Source organism: Candida pseudojiufengensis (genome assembly GCF_024610245.1).
Source record: "Candida pseudojiufengensis strain CBS 10847 chromosome Unknown scaffold18, whole genome shotgun sequence".
NCBI classification, from domain to species: domain Eukaryota; kingdom Fungi; phylum Ascomycota; class Pichiomycetes; order Serinales; family Debaryomycetaceae; genus Lodderomyces; species Lodderomyces pseudojiufengensis.
Window position 1 is genome coordinate 3,704 of NW_026261532.1, and position 18,594 is coordinate 22,297.

The 18,594-nt window shown below is 29.0% G+C and overlaps 3 protein-coding genes across 3 annotated transcripts; all 3 read right to left on the reverse strand. All coding sequences in view use genetic code 12, as the record gives it.

Moving 5' to 3' along the window:
* Positions 1-290: 290 nt before the first annotated feature.
* On the reverse strand, positions 291-4,790 carry KGF55_003892 (uncharacterized protein; the record flags this gene model as incomplete). Its single annotated transcript, XM_051758735.1, has 1 exon — positions 291-4,790. One exon carries the CDS (start codon positions 4,788-4,790, stop codon positions 291-293), a length of 4,500 nt encoding a protein of 1,499 aa, XP_051613313.1.
* Positions 4,791-6,220: 1,430 nt separating this feature from the next.
* KGF55_003893 (uncharacterized protein) lies at positions 6,221-6,991 on the reverse strand (the record flags this gene model as incomplete). Its single annotated transcript, XM_051758736.1, has 1 exon — positions 6,221-6,991. The coding sequence occupies one exon, from the start codon at positions 6,989-6,991 to the stop codon at positions 6,221-6,223; it is 771 nt and encodes a 256-aa protein (XP_051613314.1).
* Positions 6,992-7,918: 927 nt separating this feature from the next.
* On the reverse strand, positions 7,919-8,680 carry KGF55_003894 (uncharacterized protein; the record flags this gene model as incomplete). The annotated part of the gene is made up of 1 exon (XM_051758737.1): positions 7,919-8,680. One exon carries the CDS (start codon positions 8,678-8,680, stop codon positions 7,919-7,921), a length of 762 nt encoding a protein of 253 aa, XP_051613315.1.
* Positions 8,681-18,594: the final 9,914 nt, after the last annotated feature.

The window sequence follows — 18,594 nt, forward strand, 5'->3', positions numbered from 1 at the left end:
TGCCGCACCAACTACTATTGCTCGATCTCCAAAAAGTGCATGCCAGTGTCATGATACAAGTTGTGGAACAGATAAAGTTTCAAATAGTATTAAATAAGCATTCAATATTATGTTTAGATTAATTTTTAATAAGATATTATTCATTCGAAATATCTTTGGACAGTTACTCTTTGTCAAGATCTAAGAAGCATTAAAGGTAACCTCAATTAGTCTACTTAATTACTCGATTTAATAGAAACAAAATCATTAATGTAATATATCTAAATACAAAAAAACTAACCTCCATTAACTCAAACTCTATTAACTGGACCCAAACTAACAAGCAATTGCATATAAGGATTGCTGAAATCGTTTGAAAGCATGTAGAGCCAATGCTTGAAAAACAAGATCCCATCAGAATTAGCTACACGATTGGAATTGAGCTTTGAATAAAATATAACATAAAACAACTCCTTGGTATGTTGATAGGGGCAATCACCTCGATGCACCAAGCCACAATTTTCACATCCATTACCAAACCTAGCGTGCATAATATTATTGACCTCTTTAGTACAGCATGCTAGGTCGGAGAAACCATAACCCTTTCCATACATGACCATTTCTTTCAGGAATAGAAACTCTGAACTATTATAAATTTGCTCGGTTTTTTTACAGATATATTCTAATGGTGATAGTTTGAGTGCTTCAAATCCTAACAATAGTTTTCTATATGCATCACTAAGTTCTTTTCCTGACGGAATAACTCCAATTGGTAAAGGCTTGATTGTTAAGGGTGACATAGTTCGATCTCTATACTTTTTCAATTCTTCAATAAACTGACTATCAACATTCAAAAACTTTTCAAACGATCTATTTTGCATCATCTCACTAACGTCTTTTAAGTCGACTCTTCCCAACATAATCTTCAGTCCCAATAAATTATTAATAGTTGAATCAAAATTGCTAGATTGGCATCTATCTTTATGGAAAAAGCACTTACCACACTTATCGGGTGGAAGGTCAAATGGTCTTTCATCAGCAATTGAACGATAAATGTCTAAAATATTTCTGACACCATATACAAAACCTTTGTTTTCCGTAGCATTAAAAAATTTATTGAAATCGCTTGTGGGCTCGCATAACTTCACCACTTCTTCGATTCTCATCGTATTTTGTTGTCCTCTTGACGGTTGTGCAATCACATCATCATCATCACTAAAATCCCAATCAACACTATCATTTGTTGCATCAATACCATATTCTAAAGGAAAAGCCCTTTCTTGATTTATCTCAATTTCAGGTTCATTTTCTACCTCAGCAAACTCCATCTGATCTTCTGGTTCCACCTGCCCTGTAATTTCCATAACTGGACTACTTGTTTTATCCTTAATAATATTTGCAATAACATCATTTTCTGCAATCAATTTCTCATTGTTTGATTCTTGACTAATTTCTGGATCTTTTAATTTGTAGAAATCTGCAATTAGTGAAAAAATGGATCTTGACATGTTAAGTGGAAGGTTTTGACGGTATGTGTACAATATAGTTGATATTCCTCCATTTCGAAGTCTACCAGTGCATTGTATATAAGTACTAATATCCACAACTGTTTGATAGTATATTATTTGAAAAAAATTGGGATTATTAAAACCCACAGTTAAAGCCCTTGTTCCAAGAATTATCTTTTTACCATCAACACCTAAAAATTTACTATCGAACATTTTAGAACTCTTTAAACCAACAACAACACCTATCAAATTTTCATCAAAGTTAATTAAACAGATTTTGAGAAAATTTTCCAATGACGCAGTACTATGGAAATAAACAAGACTTATTGAATCTGGACTATGTTTTAAAACAGCTTTCAATCTTTTAAGAGTTTCAACAGTAACATCGTCTCTTTTGACGTTTCTGAACTGGTGAACTATAGATTTGTGACAGACTTCTTTAATACCATCAATCAACTCAATTTTAACTCCAAACTGTTTTTCCAAATGACCTATTAAAGTTGAAGTTGGAGTTGCAGTTAAAAATACCAGTTTCATAAACAACTTGATAATATTTGCTCTCATTAAATTCAAAAATCGATATTCTTCTTCTTCAATCAAATGAGCTTCATCGAAAACAATAAAACCAAGACGTCTTTGATTCCTCGTCAACAAATCCTCAAACGTTTTACTTTTCAAAAGTTCATAATTGCAAACAATGACATCTGTATTTTCGCTAACATCAGTATTTTTTTCACCATCAATGGCCTTGAAGTTTTTCCCAAATCTCTTCATCATTTCTGATTTCAAACTACCATATGGTACAACAACAACATGTAATAAATGACAGTCGGTAGACTTCTTGAAAAATTCCATTGGTGTTGAAACACAATCTGTTTTACCAGCACCAGTTAATGCAGTTATCAATAAAGATGTACAATTACCCATTAACAATTCTCTAATTGCCTTTGATTGGAAACTTGTAGGGTCATAATTTGGATATTTTGCTAAAAGTTTTCTTTCAATATCTAAAGTACTGAATTTTGAGAATAAGCGGAGTGGATCAATTGGTGGTAGTTGTGTTTGTAGTTGTGAAAGCTCTTTTTCATCCACTATCTCAAGATACCTGCACCAGTTCGAAAACAATGATTCAACAGCATGAAGCTGATATTCGCCAAAAAACCTGTTTATACTATTTAAGTCTTGAGCGTAGTTAATTCTAGCAGTTAAGGGAGTATGCCCTTGTAACCTTTCCATAAAATCAGCTGCATCTTGATGCAATCTAGCTGCAACATTTCTTTTGGCCATAAAAGATACGGCTTGTCTTAAAAATCTGGAACCAAGTCTTTTAGATGGTAGACAAGCATGTAAAAAATCTGTGAAATTTCTCAATTGAATTAATCTTCCACTATTGTCTAAAAAAACGAGTCTATAAAAACAGTTTATAGCATCAACTTCACCTCTATAATCATCTGATCTAATTTTTCCCAATTTACCTTCTAATAACTTAATCTGCAATGGTCGAATAGCAAACAAAAATGCAACCATCATTTTAGTCATAACCTTAGGATACCAACGAACTCTGTATTCCAGTGATCCATTTTTATTGTATGATGTTGATATATGAAGATTATCATTAATGGTGAGTATATTTCTTTCTTCATACGAATTTGCTCTAAACGCCAAAGTATGGAGTTCTGGGAACCTGAAGGTATTGCAGGATGTGATGTAAACCATCACCATAAGTGCTAAAGTACACTTTTGAATTATCTCCAACACCTTCTCTTCGTCTTGAATTAGTCCACTTTTAAATGTATGTGGAAATTTTTCTGGTAAAAAGTTGGTTGGTTTTGTTGTTGATGATGTATAATAAGATAAGTAGTTGGCATATACTAATTCTTGAGTTACATCTTTTCTAGCATGAAGACAAATCAGTTGCCAAGATTCGTCAAAAACAGTTTTAGCAGTTTTATAGATATCCGTTAAATCATCTTTCGAAACTGTTACATTTTCAATTTTGCAGGTATCATTATCTAAACATTTCACAATATATGCAGCTTTGATTTCCTTTTCTTTTAGTAATGCCGTAAATAAATTATCAGTAAGCACAGTCCCAGGTACTTCGTGTTTTGATCTTGATGATTTATTTTGCTCATATTTGAACAACTTTTCGGCACTAGTAGCCATTGCATACTTACAAATATTTTTGATACTGTTGAGTCGTTTAATACAAAACGAGGGCAGATAAAACATGCTTCCCGAAAAACGAGTGAAAAATAACGAAAATGCAGCAGCAATTAATGAACTTGGTTCCTCAACAAATCTTCTAACCAATTTTGCAACTGATTCTACTTTTCTTTCATCTGATGGATTTTTTATTTCTTCAACAAGAGCCAAATCAGTTGGATATTTTTCACTATCAATATATTTTAAATCTTTAGCAATCCAAAGTATACATAAAAGTCTTCCAAATGAATGAGCTAATGATTCTGCATAAGTTGGTGAATGTTCTCTTATGAACTGAGTGGTTTTTTCGCCCCCAGGATGTTTCGTCGTGGTCATAATATGCTTGAATTCATTTGACGTTACAGCTTTTTTGTATAATGTTAAATAAACCATTTTACCAATCTTTATTATATCAGCATCGTCTGCATCTTTCAACATCTGAATGTCTTCATCATCATACTCTATATTACCATATTGTCTATTTAATATAGTATTGTTTCGAACCAACTGAAGTGGTTGATCATCAACATGGGGAAAATCAAAATCGTCCTCGTCAGGTTCACCACAAACAATCATAACATACTCATTGGTATTCAAATTAACAGTTGCTCCAGTAACTTTAGTACAAATTGAAGATGGGTATTTCAGGAAACTTTTTTTTCCTTTTTTAGTACTCATGAACCTTGTCACAGGATCCACATATTTGAAAATGGTTCTGTTTTTAATTCTGCAGATTCTTCCTTCCAAGTATTTGAAAATTTTCACTGGTCTTAAATGTTTCTTTCTAATTTCCTCCAAAACAAGTCTATGGTTGCGTTTAAAACTAGATCCCCACAGATTAAAAATCTTCCCATCCTTAATAACAAATCCATCAACATATATAAAGCCATTAATTAAATCTTCAACAGTTGATCCAAGCACATCTTCTTCGTCAACGTCCATTCTATCTTCGTCTCTGTCTGAGCGTCTGACTTCTTGATTGAGATCCTCTTCTTCGTCATCTGTATCAATATCAGAATTATCATCGTAAAAAAGTGAAGAAACTGACTTATCATAACCATTGCCTACTTCTTCTATAAATTCTGGGTCGTAGTCCATCTTGTAGTAATTGATATTAGTTTGGTTGTATTAATTGATATTAGTGATTGATAAATTAATGTTTATTGTTGAATTTAATTATAATTGATTTTTACAAAAGACTACGCGTTTAGTAAAAGTTATAAAATTACCTGAAATAAAGAGTTTAAACCACCAAGGTTAAGACTATCTCTATATACTTTCTTTTTCTATTCGCAAGGCAGTTGATAATTCATCAGTAAGTACAGTACCAATTACTTCACCAGAATTTGAAAAACTGGTTTCTTTATTTCTGGTCATACTAACAGATATTCTTGATACTGTTAAGCCTTCAATAAAACATAAAACATGTTTGAAAGTCAACGAAAATGCAGCAGCAATTAAAGAACTTGACTCTTCAACAAATCTTCTAACCAATTTTGCAGTTGATTCTACTTCCACTTCATTTGATGGATATATTATTTCTTCAATAACTTTTGAGTCTTTAACAATCTAAAGTATACTTAAAAGTCTTCCAAATGAATAAGATTCAGCATAAGCCGGTGATTAATTGAGTTGACCCCATCGTGACATAGACACTAGATGTTTAAACTCATGGGAAGTAACAGCTTTTTCGTATAACGTCAAATAAATATTTATCATTCAATATCGTCTGCATCTTTCACCTTAGCAATGTTTTCATCATCATACTATAAATTACAATATTTCTATTTGATATAGTATTTCATCATCTTACTACCTCTTGATTTGTTGGACTGACTTGTTTAGTTGTATAGTTGTTGATATAATAATATAAGATTTTTAAAAATTGACTTGAAAAAAAAAATTGATCTAATTCTGCTATCAATAACTATGAGAAATAACGACCAAACATCAACATTTACCATCACTTTCAATTAATAGTAGATTCTGAGAAATGTTAAAACTAATTGAATGATAACATGCCTGAGGATTCAAGATAGATCGTATCGAATCTTTAACAGTCATTACAATCTTGACACAATCACAGGTCTACCATAACAATGGAGCTTCTGCTTTTGGAGATGATTTTTCTACACCACCTTAAACAACAACGGTCAAAGATGAAGCTATGATGATTGTTAGAATTTCTACAATAAAGTTTTACAACATTTCATAAATTTCACAAATTCACTAAAAAAGCATACAAAAATTAACCTTAAAATTACCATCAATTTTATCTTTAGAAATTTCAACTTCACAAATTTTATCAAAATTGATTTTTAAATTTGGAACATATAATTCTTCAGTTATGAAAATTTTGGATTTAAATAATTTTTTAAAAAATTTAGTTCAGTAACAATTAAAATTAAATCATTGATCATCACTTATAACCATTTTTTTAGCAATTGGATTCTCAACTAATCTTCTTTCACATACTAATGATAAAATACATTCTATTTTATATTCTATTTCATACTAATTTACTGAAGCTAAACTTTAACTGTTGCAAGCACATTGTTAATTCTTGGACGTTTATTTTGAGTAGTTGATTGTTCCATTTGTTTTGAATTACGTTTTCTTTCAGTATTAACTGGTTGTTGAGCATTATTTGAATTATTTTCTTTCCTTAAATTATCTTTATCAAGATAAAATTGTTTAAGAAAATTACTTGGAATTATCTCCTTAAGTCTAATAACATCTGATTTTCTCAAATGATCAATAAAATATCTATGATTCAATATATTTTTATATAAATCAGTTACTACTTGTTGCTCTCTTTGTTCCATTTGAGTTGGATCCCATTTAATAATTTCTGGATCATAAATAAAAGGTTCCAATTTACCACCATGCTCTCTCCATTTGAGATTCATTGCCATAATTATCAATTTTGAATCTAAATTAGCTGATGCTCCACTCCTTGACGACAATTCATTAGCTATGTTTAGCTTACAACCTTTGTGCATTTCTTCATAACATTGAGATATAGAATTTAATTTATCTTTAAAAAGACAAATTTTTAAAATCTTATTTGTTTTAACAACTAATTTATCATAAGGTCTTACTTCGCAAGTTTCATCAAAAACTTGTGGGTGAGAAGTAAAGTCTGTAACTTCGAATTTAATCCTTCTATGATCATGTGTCTTGAACACATTCAATACTAAAAAAAACATTTTTGTTTTTAAGGTCCTATTTTGTTCATCTTTATCTCCTTTAAAACGTGGAATATCCTCTAATTTTCTAATTTGGTAATGTCTGGACATGATTGATTTATGATAATGGTTGAATTGAATATTAATTTAAAAAAGAATAAAAGAAAAAAGTGAAGTAAAAAATTGTTGAAATTGATTAAATTTGTTTATATTTATATTAAACTTGTTTATATTAAATTTGTTGATATTAAATAATTTAATTTAATTTTTAAGACGCGTTTTAAAATTTAAAGTGTGGTTTATAACTCATTGTAATTATTATTAGTAATTTATAGTTTTATGATATGTTATACTTTCAAACATTGTAGTAGATATACTCTAAAGTTATGATGAAATTGCAACTCCAATTTTACAAATGTTAAATCTTTAATGATTTAATTTATAATCTTAGACTCTAATAAAAAAAATATTATGAGATATTTAAAATGTACTTAGAAAAAAGAAAAACTAATAACAATAAATAGATACATCAATCATAAATAACAACAACTCAACCAATTGTCCACGAGAGATTTATCAATAATATACTCCTTAGATTGGAATAAGATTTGAAACTGATCAAATGTAAGAACTTAAAAGTTTGAAGGAAAATGCATTGCAAAATGAAAAAAAAAAAAATATTATCAACAACTCATTGAAGGAAAATTCATGAATAATCTCGACAAACAAATTTAAATACTCACAAATAAATGTTATCAACAACANAATAAGATTTGAAACTGATCAAATGTAAGAACTTAAAAGTTTGAAGGAAAATGCAATGCAAAATGAAAAAAAAATAAATATTATCAACAACTCATTGAAGGAAAATTCATGAATATTCTCGACAAACAAATTTAAATACTCACAAATAAATGTTATCAACAACAGACTAGAGGAAAATTCAAGATTAAATTAGATCAATAGTTGCCTTTAAATTGATTCAAGTGATAAAAAAAGGAAAAATTGTTTCATCAGTTCGATTAATGGAAAATATAATTATCGAAACGTTGCTTTTATGAATTGAGCTTTACGTTCCTTTTCCATAAGTAAGTGAGTTAATAAATTGTCTGTGAGCTTAGTACCAGGAACTTTACTTGACCTTCCAGATATATTCTTCTCGTAATTCGTCAAAGTTTCAACACTTGTAGCCATTGCATATTTACATATGCTTTCTATGCATTTTAATCTTTTAATGCAAACCGATTCCAGATAGTACCAGGTTGCACCAAATCGAGTGAAGAACAACGAAAACACAGCTGCAATTAACGAATCTGATCTTTCAACGAATCTTCTAACCAATTTTGCAATTGAATTTACTTTCTTTTCATCTGATGGATCCATAATGTCATCAACAAGAGCCAAATCAGTAGTATATTTTTCATTATCAATCAACTTTAAGTCTTTTGCAACATAAACAATACATAAAAGTCTCCCAAATGAATGAGCTAATGAAGAAACACATGAAGGACTCTGTTCCCTAATAAATTGTGTGGTTTTCTCGACCCCATGGAGTGTAGTAGTGGTCAAAATACTTCGAAAATCATTTGATGTTACTGCTTCTTTGTATAGTATCAAATAAACCATTTTACCAATCTTAATTATTTCAGCATCGTCTGCATCTTTCAACATTTGAATGTCTTCATCATCATACTCTATATTACCATATTGTCTATTTAATATAGTATTGTTTCGAGTCAACTGTGGATCCTCAGAAGGTTCGGGAAATGTAAACATCTCTTCTCCCAAATCTGTAGACATAGTGATTGAGTCGTTTAGTTGTATAGCCTGATAAAAATATGTATGCGATAGACTTTGCGAAAAAACCAATATGAAATTTAAGTGTAAACACAACTCAAGATTTTTTTGATTGACAGAATTAGAACAAAAAATTTTACTTTAATGAAATAACTACAACATCACAATCACATTCTAACCAAATAGGATCAATCAAAAGTATATGGAATGATTTGAGTTCAGCAATCAACACAATCTCAGGTTCTCATTGAAGACAACAATTTTTGTCATTCTCACTTAATTTTACAACAGATCTTAGAAGTTTACATAGGATACAAAAATTCATATATTCCACTAAAATAATCTACTAGATTCCACCTATACATTTTCAAACAACAATTCCATCATCGATTTCTTCTTTAGTAATTTCTAATTCATGAATTTATTGAAATCAATTTAAAAGTGGATAATTCAATATGATACTACGAGATACAACATCTACAACAACTGAAGGTTTCAAGCAATAGCATGTCTTACAATATAACATTAACGAATCTTGAATAACAATTTTAAAAATTTAAAATTTAGCAAAAATCAATATCATTAATATGACTTTAATTACATAGTTTCCAATAAATTATACTACATTGAATCGAATCTACATTTTATTCGTGGATTCAAATTTTAAAATTTCACTCTTCAAATAAGAATCTTATAAATTCACAATGTAGACACTAAAAACACAACATAAACTCTTCAAACACTAATAAACACCTCTAAGACAATGTGAATACAACTAAATTGTTGCTATACAGGTGTCTCAAAGGTACTAAGATGGCACTGTACTTATTAAATTGAATACTAAGTAAAAACTTCTACTTGACCTGATTTTGATAAAAATGTGCCTCATTTTATTAATTTTGCATCATAATTACCCTAAATTTGGAAAATACATCTATACAAAAACTTGAATTTTTTCATCAAATGTTTACAAAATATATTCAAGAGTAGCCAAAAGGTCGAGTTGCAATTAAAGAGTATCCAAGAGGTTTTCAACTGGACATCAATATAAAATAGTCAACTCTGATAATATAAGCTCACAATCGAATCATTCACTAATAAAGTGTTAGACCATATTAATCTATTAACAAGCCAGTACTTTGCTAACTTCAATTCAACAATCTTCATATTACTATCCCAATGGTATCAAATCTAAACTCAACTGAATTGATATCCTACACAGATGATGATAAAGTAGATGATGATAAAGTGGATAATGACAAAGTAGATGACTACAATTACGATTCATTATTTTTGTGTAATTCTCATCTACCAAATTATCACCAATTTTACCAACCATAAACTAATTAAAGGACAATCAAAATTCAAAATTCATTATAAACCAACCACACTTTAAATTTCTGAGAAAATAAAAAGAATTTATTCTCAGAATTCTGAGCTTCTTGGTTTTAAATTAATATATTAATTAACAACAGTTTAGTGAACTTGTATATAGGATGAAAGTACTAATACTGATTGAATAATAATATGTAATGTAAAAAGGTAGTCGTTCGGAATTAACAAGGTTGTAATGATAACCTGTGACTATTATTATGAACTTAAGAATGAGTTAAATATAAAATATTCAAACACTATTCAAAGTATATTTATTAAGTAGATTGATTGATTAGTATACATAAACTATATAAATTATTTGTTCCCTTTGGATTATTATAAAATTTAGTGACCAAGCACTACTTGTCTCATTTCCAAATGTTATGACATAATAACAATTCAAAATCTAAAAGTTCTCGCTCAAATCCGAATCTCATTGGTAGCATACTCTCAAAAACGAAATTCAAAATTCAAATTCAAAATTGAAAGTTCTCGCTGAAATTAAGTCTTTTTTTCAATTGCTACCAGATACACCCATAGTTAACTCTTAACTATGTAGAACCAAACAGCAGCTCTGGAGTCACAACCAACTCTCTTTTGAACAAACTAGCTATATAGGAAGATGCTCCTTGGCTTGCTGAACACACTGGACTTTTCAAAATTCCAAATATCGCAAAATTGCGGCGTTCTGACAAAACCGCAAAAACGAAAATAATCTGAGATTTGCTACGGTCAAAACGAATTGTTACACAAAATTTAGTATGGGAATTTTGTATGGTAAAAACGAAATTTTTTTATAGTGTAAATGTGCATCGTCCACGCTACATCTCTACCTCAATATTATATTCGTCTCTCAAAATACATTTCTAAGTAAACTACATCTCAACCGCAATACTAAACTCTTACATTTCGAAGTAAACTAAATCTCCCAAAATCAACAACTCTTTCTTAATACATCACCTTAAAACCTCCAAATCAAATCCAAAATTTCAAGAAGCTTAAGTACTTTCAAAATCACAGTCAACACCTTCAGAAATAAATCAACAAAAAACACCTCATTAACTCAACTCCTTTCTCGCCCTAAAATTCTATCACCTTAAAAATTCACTAAGACAAAACAAGAAAGACGACGATTTCAAGTACCTTAAGAGTCAATACACAACACTTTCAAAATCAGCCTTTAACACCAACAGTAAACACTTACGTACCTAATCTAACACTTACGTACCTAAACGCTTACGTACCTAAACGCTTACGTACCTAGTCCAACACTAACAGTAAACACTTACGTACCTAATCTAATAGTAGGTCGACCTAAAACGGGGTCGCCTTAAAGAACTCGAAAAAACGAAAATTCTCGACCTCTTTTCTCGCCCCAAAAAACTACAACTTTCTTTAAGTCCATCATCATAAATCAAGTCCAGAACTAAAGCACTTAACCAACCTCCTAAGTCAACTATCAACATCAACAAGATTAACTATCGAGATCAACTATCAAAGTCAACAATCAAGTCAACCTATCAAAGTCAACTATCGAAATCAACTAAGAAAGTAAGCTATCAAACCAAGTCAACTACCAGAATAAACTATAAAAGTAAACTCTTAAACTCAACTATCAAAATCATCAAAAAGAGTAGTCTAACACAAATAAACTATCCATCGAGTTAACTACTAAAATCAACTAAGAAAGTAAACCACAAACAAAAGTCGACTAAGTAGGTAAACTATCAGACAAAGTCAACTATTATTTTCAACAAGACTAACTATTAAAGTCAACCAAGAAAATCTACTATCAATCAAATCTAACTAGTAGAGTCAACTAGTAAAGTTAACTAAAACTCCAACTATCAAAATAAATTAATAAAGTCAACTATCAAAACTAAGAAAGTAAACTATTAAAATCAACAACAGTCTACTAAAATCAACTAACAAACTAAACTATTAAACTCATTAAAATCAACTACAAAGTCAATAGTCTTACAAATCTCGACAAAAAACCTTTCTCCTTAGTAGTAAGATTACAATAACAAATCTTAAAGATAAATAACCTCTAAGAGAAGGTACACCAGTTATACTATTTTTATTTTCAACTTCATAGATTCGATAAAAAAATAATTTACGAAAATCTCGTATATATCGTATAAGTAACTATTATATAGTAATATACTAGCATATACTAATATATCAACATTACTATACTTTTTTCATCAAAACAAACAAATATATATATTAACCTCTTACTATTAGATCATATATACACTCTATAATAGATTCTATTTTTTTTTAATCAGTAAAACTATAATTTTTAACACTTTATTATTAATCTTTCTACTAATAATTTTAGTAGAATTACTTAGTATACTTTTTATTTTCATTTAAATATATCACCAAATACTATTAATTTAAGTAAAATATAAAAAACTACTAATAATCGTAATTCCACAACTTAAAGTTATTTAGATCACTATTATCAATCATAATAATCAATATAAGTAGTTACTTTAATAGTTCCAGTACCTCTTTCAACTGTATCTATTTTTTTTTTTTTCTTTCAATCAATTTATTAAGTTATTTACCTATACATATATAAACCTACAAAATAAACGCATATAATTCAGCTGGGTTTTGAGGAAACCATTTATGGTCCAAGAACAAAAATGGTGAAAACCTCAAAGTTTTAAGTAATGTTTAGTTTTTAGTTAATTATACAATCACCATTTAACTGGGTAATTGTAGTTAAAATTGTTTATCCATCTCTGTAAAAATTGAAAATTGATTATTTTTTCTGGTTCTTGTCGTCGTTTCTATTACTTTACTTAAACCTCCTTAACTACTTATTTAATAAATTCAAATTTAATATACAGTACTCTCGCTTTCAACAGAAAAAATAAAGTCTAAACTTAATATACAGGTCAACTATCAAAGTCAACTCAAGTCAATTAATTATTAAAGTAAGGTACCAAATTCAACTAACGAAATCAACTAGAGTCAACTAAGGACTACTACTAAAGTCATTCAACAAAGTCAACGTAACTATCAAAACCAACAAAAAAATTAAACTAAAGTCTACCATTAAATAGAACTACCAAGGTAAACCATCAAAATAAAATATCAGACTCAACTAATTAAGACAACTATCAAGGTCAACTAAGAAAGTAAACTATCAAAGTAAGCTCGACTAATAAAGTCAACTGGGAAATTAAACTATCAAGACTATTAAGAGCAAGTAACAAAGATAATTTACGTCAACTATCAAAATCGACTATCAAGATCCACTGTAAAGTAAAGTACCAAAGTATCAACAATTACCAGACTAAACTATCAAAGTCAACTAAAAAAGTTAACTTAGTCACACTTTTAAAGTCAACGAGATCTACTATCAAAGTCAACTATCAAGTTACTAATAAAATAAACTACCAAAGTCGACTAAGAAAGTATTCTATCAGAGTCAACTATCAAATTCAATAAGACCAACTATCAAAGTTAACAAAAAGTCAACTAACAAAGTAAAGTCAACAAAAGTTACTTATCAAAGTCGCCTGTCAAAGTCACGTACCAAAGTCTACTATCAAAACCAGCTATAGTCAACTATCAAGGTCAACGAGTAAAGTCAACTAAGAAGTCAACTATTAAGTTCAATAAACTTAACTTTCAAAGGAGGGCAATTATTAAAGTCAGCCATCAAGGTCACTTATCAAAATAAACTATCAAAAGTAAATTATCAAGGCAAACTATTAAAGTAAACTGTCACCTATCAAACAAAGTCAATCATCAACGTCAACTAAAGTCATTCAACAAAGTCAACGTTAAAGTTATCTATCAAAGCACATTATCCCAATCAACTAAGAAATTAAACTATTAAAGTCAACTTAAGACAACGATCAGACTTAACTAATAAAGTCTAGCAAGGTCAACTAGAGTTACCCACCAAAGAACTATCAACGTAAACCACCAAAGTAAAGTATCAAGTTCAACTATCAAATTCGAGTCTACTAAGAAAGTAAACTATCAAAGTCATCCCAAAGTCATACCGACAAAGTATACTAACAAATTAAACTCAGAAATTATATTATCAAATTCAACTATCAAGTCGACTAATAAAGTCTACTACCGAAGCCATCTTTCAAACAAGGTCGACTAGGAAGTCAACTATCAAAGTCAACAAAATTAAACCAACTAATTAGGCTACCAAAATCAGCACTTAAAGTCAACAATTAAAGTCAATCGACCAACTCAACTATCAAACGAAGTTTCACCTATTTAAATCAACTACCAAGTTCAACAAAAGTAAACTAAAGTAAACCATCGACGTAAACCAATAAAGTCAATTAGCAGAGTCAACTATCAGCAGAAGTCAACTATTAAGGTCAACCATCAAGGTAAACTATTAAAGAAAACTATTAAAATCAACTTTCGGATCAAACTAAATAGGTAATCTATCAACTAGGTAAGTAACTATTAACAACTAACAAGGTTAACGTAAGTTAACCAACAAAGTCAATTAATAGAGTAAAGTATCAAACAAGGTAACTTCTCAGAGTCAACTGACACAATCAACTACCAAAGTCAACTATCAAAGTCAATAGTCTTACTCATCGCAACAGAAAGTCAGTCCTTAACTAGAAGATTTACGTTTAAAAAACAGAATAAGTAGTCTCAGAGAAGGTATATCTACACGATTATCTCTAATTTAACCCCAATCAAGTAATTTCAAATTCGTTACACAAGTATCCCGTTCTCCTCAAACTTTTACATCAAATTTTACTTTCCTTATTAATTAATAAAATTAATATAATAAATTCGTTTAATTTTATTATAACAGCCTTTTACTAACTCAACTACACAACAAAATAAAATACTTTTCAGGTGATTTAACCTTTAACCTAGTTCTCACTCTCGTTCAAAAACATCTAATTCTAACCTACTTCACATTAAGAAGTACATTTTCATTCAAAATCAGCAATTATCGAGAATGAAAATGTAGCAATTATCGAAAGAACAACTTTCTTCAACTTTTATTTTTTCAAAAAATTTTTACCTAATTACTTGTCAATCAAATACTTTCAAGTCATTAACCTTCAAAATCAGGTAGTCTTTCTCGGCATTACACAATCAACTCTACTTTCCTAACTAGTAATTAATACTCAAGTGCTTTTTAATAATCATTAGAGTAGTTTTAGTAAACGTTTATTTCAACACTTTTTTCCTTATTCATCTTAACAACAAAAAACTGTTCAGGTGACTCAACTTTTACGAGCCTAATCTTCATTCTCCGACAGAAACTCTTAGTTCCAACCTACTTTTTACTAGTAAAAAGTTTTAAAGTAATCTCAAGAATCGGTATAATTCATTTTCAAAATTATCGAGAGAATTACTATCATCAACTTTTCTTCAACAATCTTTTCATCATTCAACTTAACAATTAAATACTTCTCAAGTTACCTAACCTTTAATTTAGTCCTCACCCTCTCTCAAGAACTTCTAATAATAATTTAATTTTCATTAATAAGTTCCCTTTCAATTATCCTATCAATTATAAAGAGAATAACTTTCATCAAGTTCTATATCTATAAACCTAATAACTCCACAATCAAATTGTTCCTCATCTTATACCTCAAAATCATGTATTCATTTCATTTTTAGACACACATTCAATTCATTTTTACTTACTAATAACATTATCTGAAACATTCTTAATAATATTTAAGGTAGCTAATAACTCTAATAAACTAAAATTTTTACCTTATTCAACTAAGCACTATAGTCTACAAGTAATTTTACCTTTATCAACGTATCCATTCTTTATCATAAACTACTAATTCTAACCTATATCGATAAACAATTATTCATTAAATTACTTTTAATAGATATCAAAAGGTAAGACTCATTATTTTTTATTTTCAATTAATTTTTAGACAAATTACTAACAAATTAAGTAAAATATCAAAAGAAAAAAAAAAGGTAATTAACGACTAAAAGTAACTCTAACATCCTCCAAGACACCTAGTAAACAAAAAACGAAAATATTACAGTACTCTCCTCTACTCAAATACCTTAGTCTCTTCCTTATTTAACAATGAATTTTAGGTCTCAGAGTCGAATAGTTTTTATTGTACAGGACTAAATCCAAACGACAGTAATACGTCTTTTTTCTTCTTTTACTAAACTTAACAACCCAACCACAATACAAACAACTCTATCTACTTAAAAATACTCTCCAGGACTTACGAACTTATAAGTTTATAGTTATTAACTAACTCGATATATAATTCAATAACTAAAGTATTAACAAAGTCAATTACTAAATTAATGATAAACAACTAATTTTTGTAACAGTCTCTATGAACAAAATTAAAAAACATACTATACATAATTAAGTTCCACTTTAAAACACCAGGTTCCATCACTATATTTCGTAGCTGTTTTCATAACTATTTTCAACTAATTTCATAATTATTTAAAATGCCATTTAATAACTATTTTCATGACTATTTTTATAATCATCTCCAATTCACATAACTCATTCTTTAACTTAATAAGTCCTGTTCCATGAAAAATTTCATTGCCAGCTGCTTTAATAATTAAATTTATAATTGACTACATAAGTAATTCCATCACAATTTACATAGGTAATACCTGAACTAAACAAAGACTGTTTCATAAAGAATTTCACAACTATTTACATCCTTACTTACATAAACATATACTTGACTAATTTCATAATAAAGTTTTATAATTAGATACAAAAAGTGTAGATCCATAACCAACTTTGAAAAAGTGTCTTTTCATAATCTAATGTAACATAGTGTAATTATAATTATGTATACTAGATTGTTAATGATGTTTCCATAACTAGATTGGGTGACCAAATTCAAAAACTATTTCCATAACCAAGCTTGAAAGTAATGAAGTGAGTCTGATTCAAGGGCTCAATCGGTGTGGAGTAGATCTGGGTTGGCCTTTTGACTATAATAGATTTTTTGGGTTTAATTACGAGCGTCAGCTAATAGAATAAAAGTCGCGCAAAATTATTCATGAGCGTCTGCTAGAATCAAAAGTCTTTTATGAAAACAACGTCGTGAGAAAAATTATATCAAAAGACTTGGTATTTAATCAAGAGGAAAAGACTTTGACTTCCAAATCAAGTTAAGTAGAAACATAAGTGAGTCTTTTTACCAAAGATTGATGAATTTGAAAACCATCTATCACAATTTCTATCCCTTTTAAAATCTCCCATATTAGCTTCTAGTCCGATAATTGTTGATATTTAGTGAGTATATGAAAATTATTGAGATTTGAAAATATTAAAGTATTCATACAAACAAAAATTAAAGGTATAGATCCCAAATTGAAAGAGTTATTTCCCACGAATGATCACTCTGAATTTTTTGTTGGTAGATAGATTTTATTATTTTACATCGTTTCGTAATCCTACTAAGTCACTTACACAAAAACGTTGTTTTGGAACATGATGAGATTTGGTGAACAAATTTTTCAGTATCCATTCCTAAAGTTTTTCAAAAGTTTTTCACAAGGACAAAATAAATTCATGAAGTTCAAAAAGATAAAATTCTAGCCACAAGGTTGCACCAACAATTTAAATATTTTCAAAAAATGGAGAAACCAATACATTTTTCAATTGAAGTTTTGTAATTGATATTTCAACAAATTAATCATCACATGGATCCAATTATACTCCAAGTTTGATGACATTAGACAAAAAAGTTATACAAATATATTCGCATTTACCACAACAATAACCTATGGAGAATTGGTCGTCATGTTACAAATGGGCCAAGAGTGATGAGTCCATAAAGACATTCTGAATGACTTTAACGAAAATTTACCGTCATTTCAACATACAATTTTTATCGTAATATCATAAGGAGAGAAATGATCAAAAATAAACGTATTTAACATCTCACTAATGAGAAAGTTCACTCTGTACCTTAAACTGAACTCAGTGCATATAGGAATAGAAAAAGGGTGCTAGCTAAGGAAGTATTCAAATATTTAAAAAATATACGGTCTTGAACCTTGTTACAATGCTCATTTAAATCAAACATAAAAAAGAACAAAGCATTTTTTAAATTTTAAGTATGTCTTTCTTATGTAAATTTCATTTATTTAACAATTTCAAATGTAAAGACTGAATTTCATTTTTCGAAATAATCTGTAAAACTAACCAAGAAAAACTAGGAATTGACACAATCAGTGCATGAGGAAGTACTTGTGGACATATAAAAGACGGTCTAAAGAACGATACTGTAAGAATTAAACCAAACTACGAATCTAATAAACGTATATCTTATTAAAATATTCTAGACTATTATATATTTATTTACAGATAAATTTTGAATAATTTACTTCCTAAAATTAATGTTTAAGTCACCTGTGTTATCTGAACTCTAGTGTTCTAATTAGTTCCACACATTTTGAGTGGTACTACCAATCGTTATCAAGAGATTTAACGATCCTTGATTTCAATTTAAGGTTTATAATGTTTATAGTTCTTTCCAATCAATTACTTATTATATTTACAT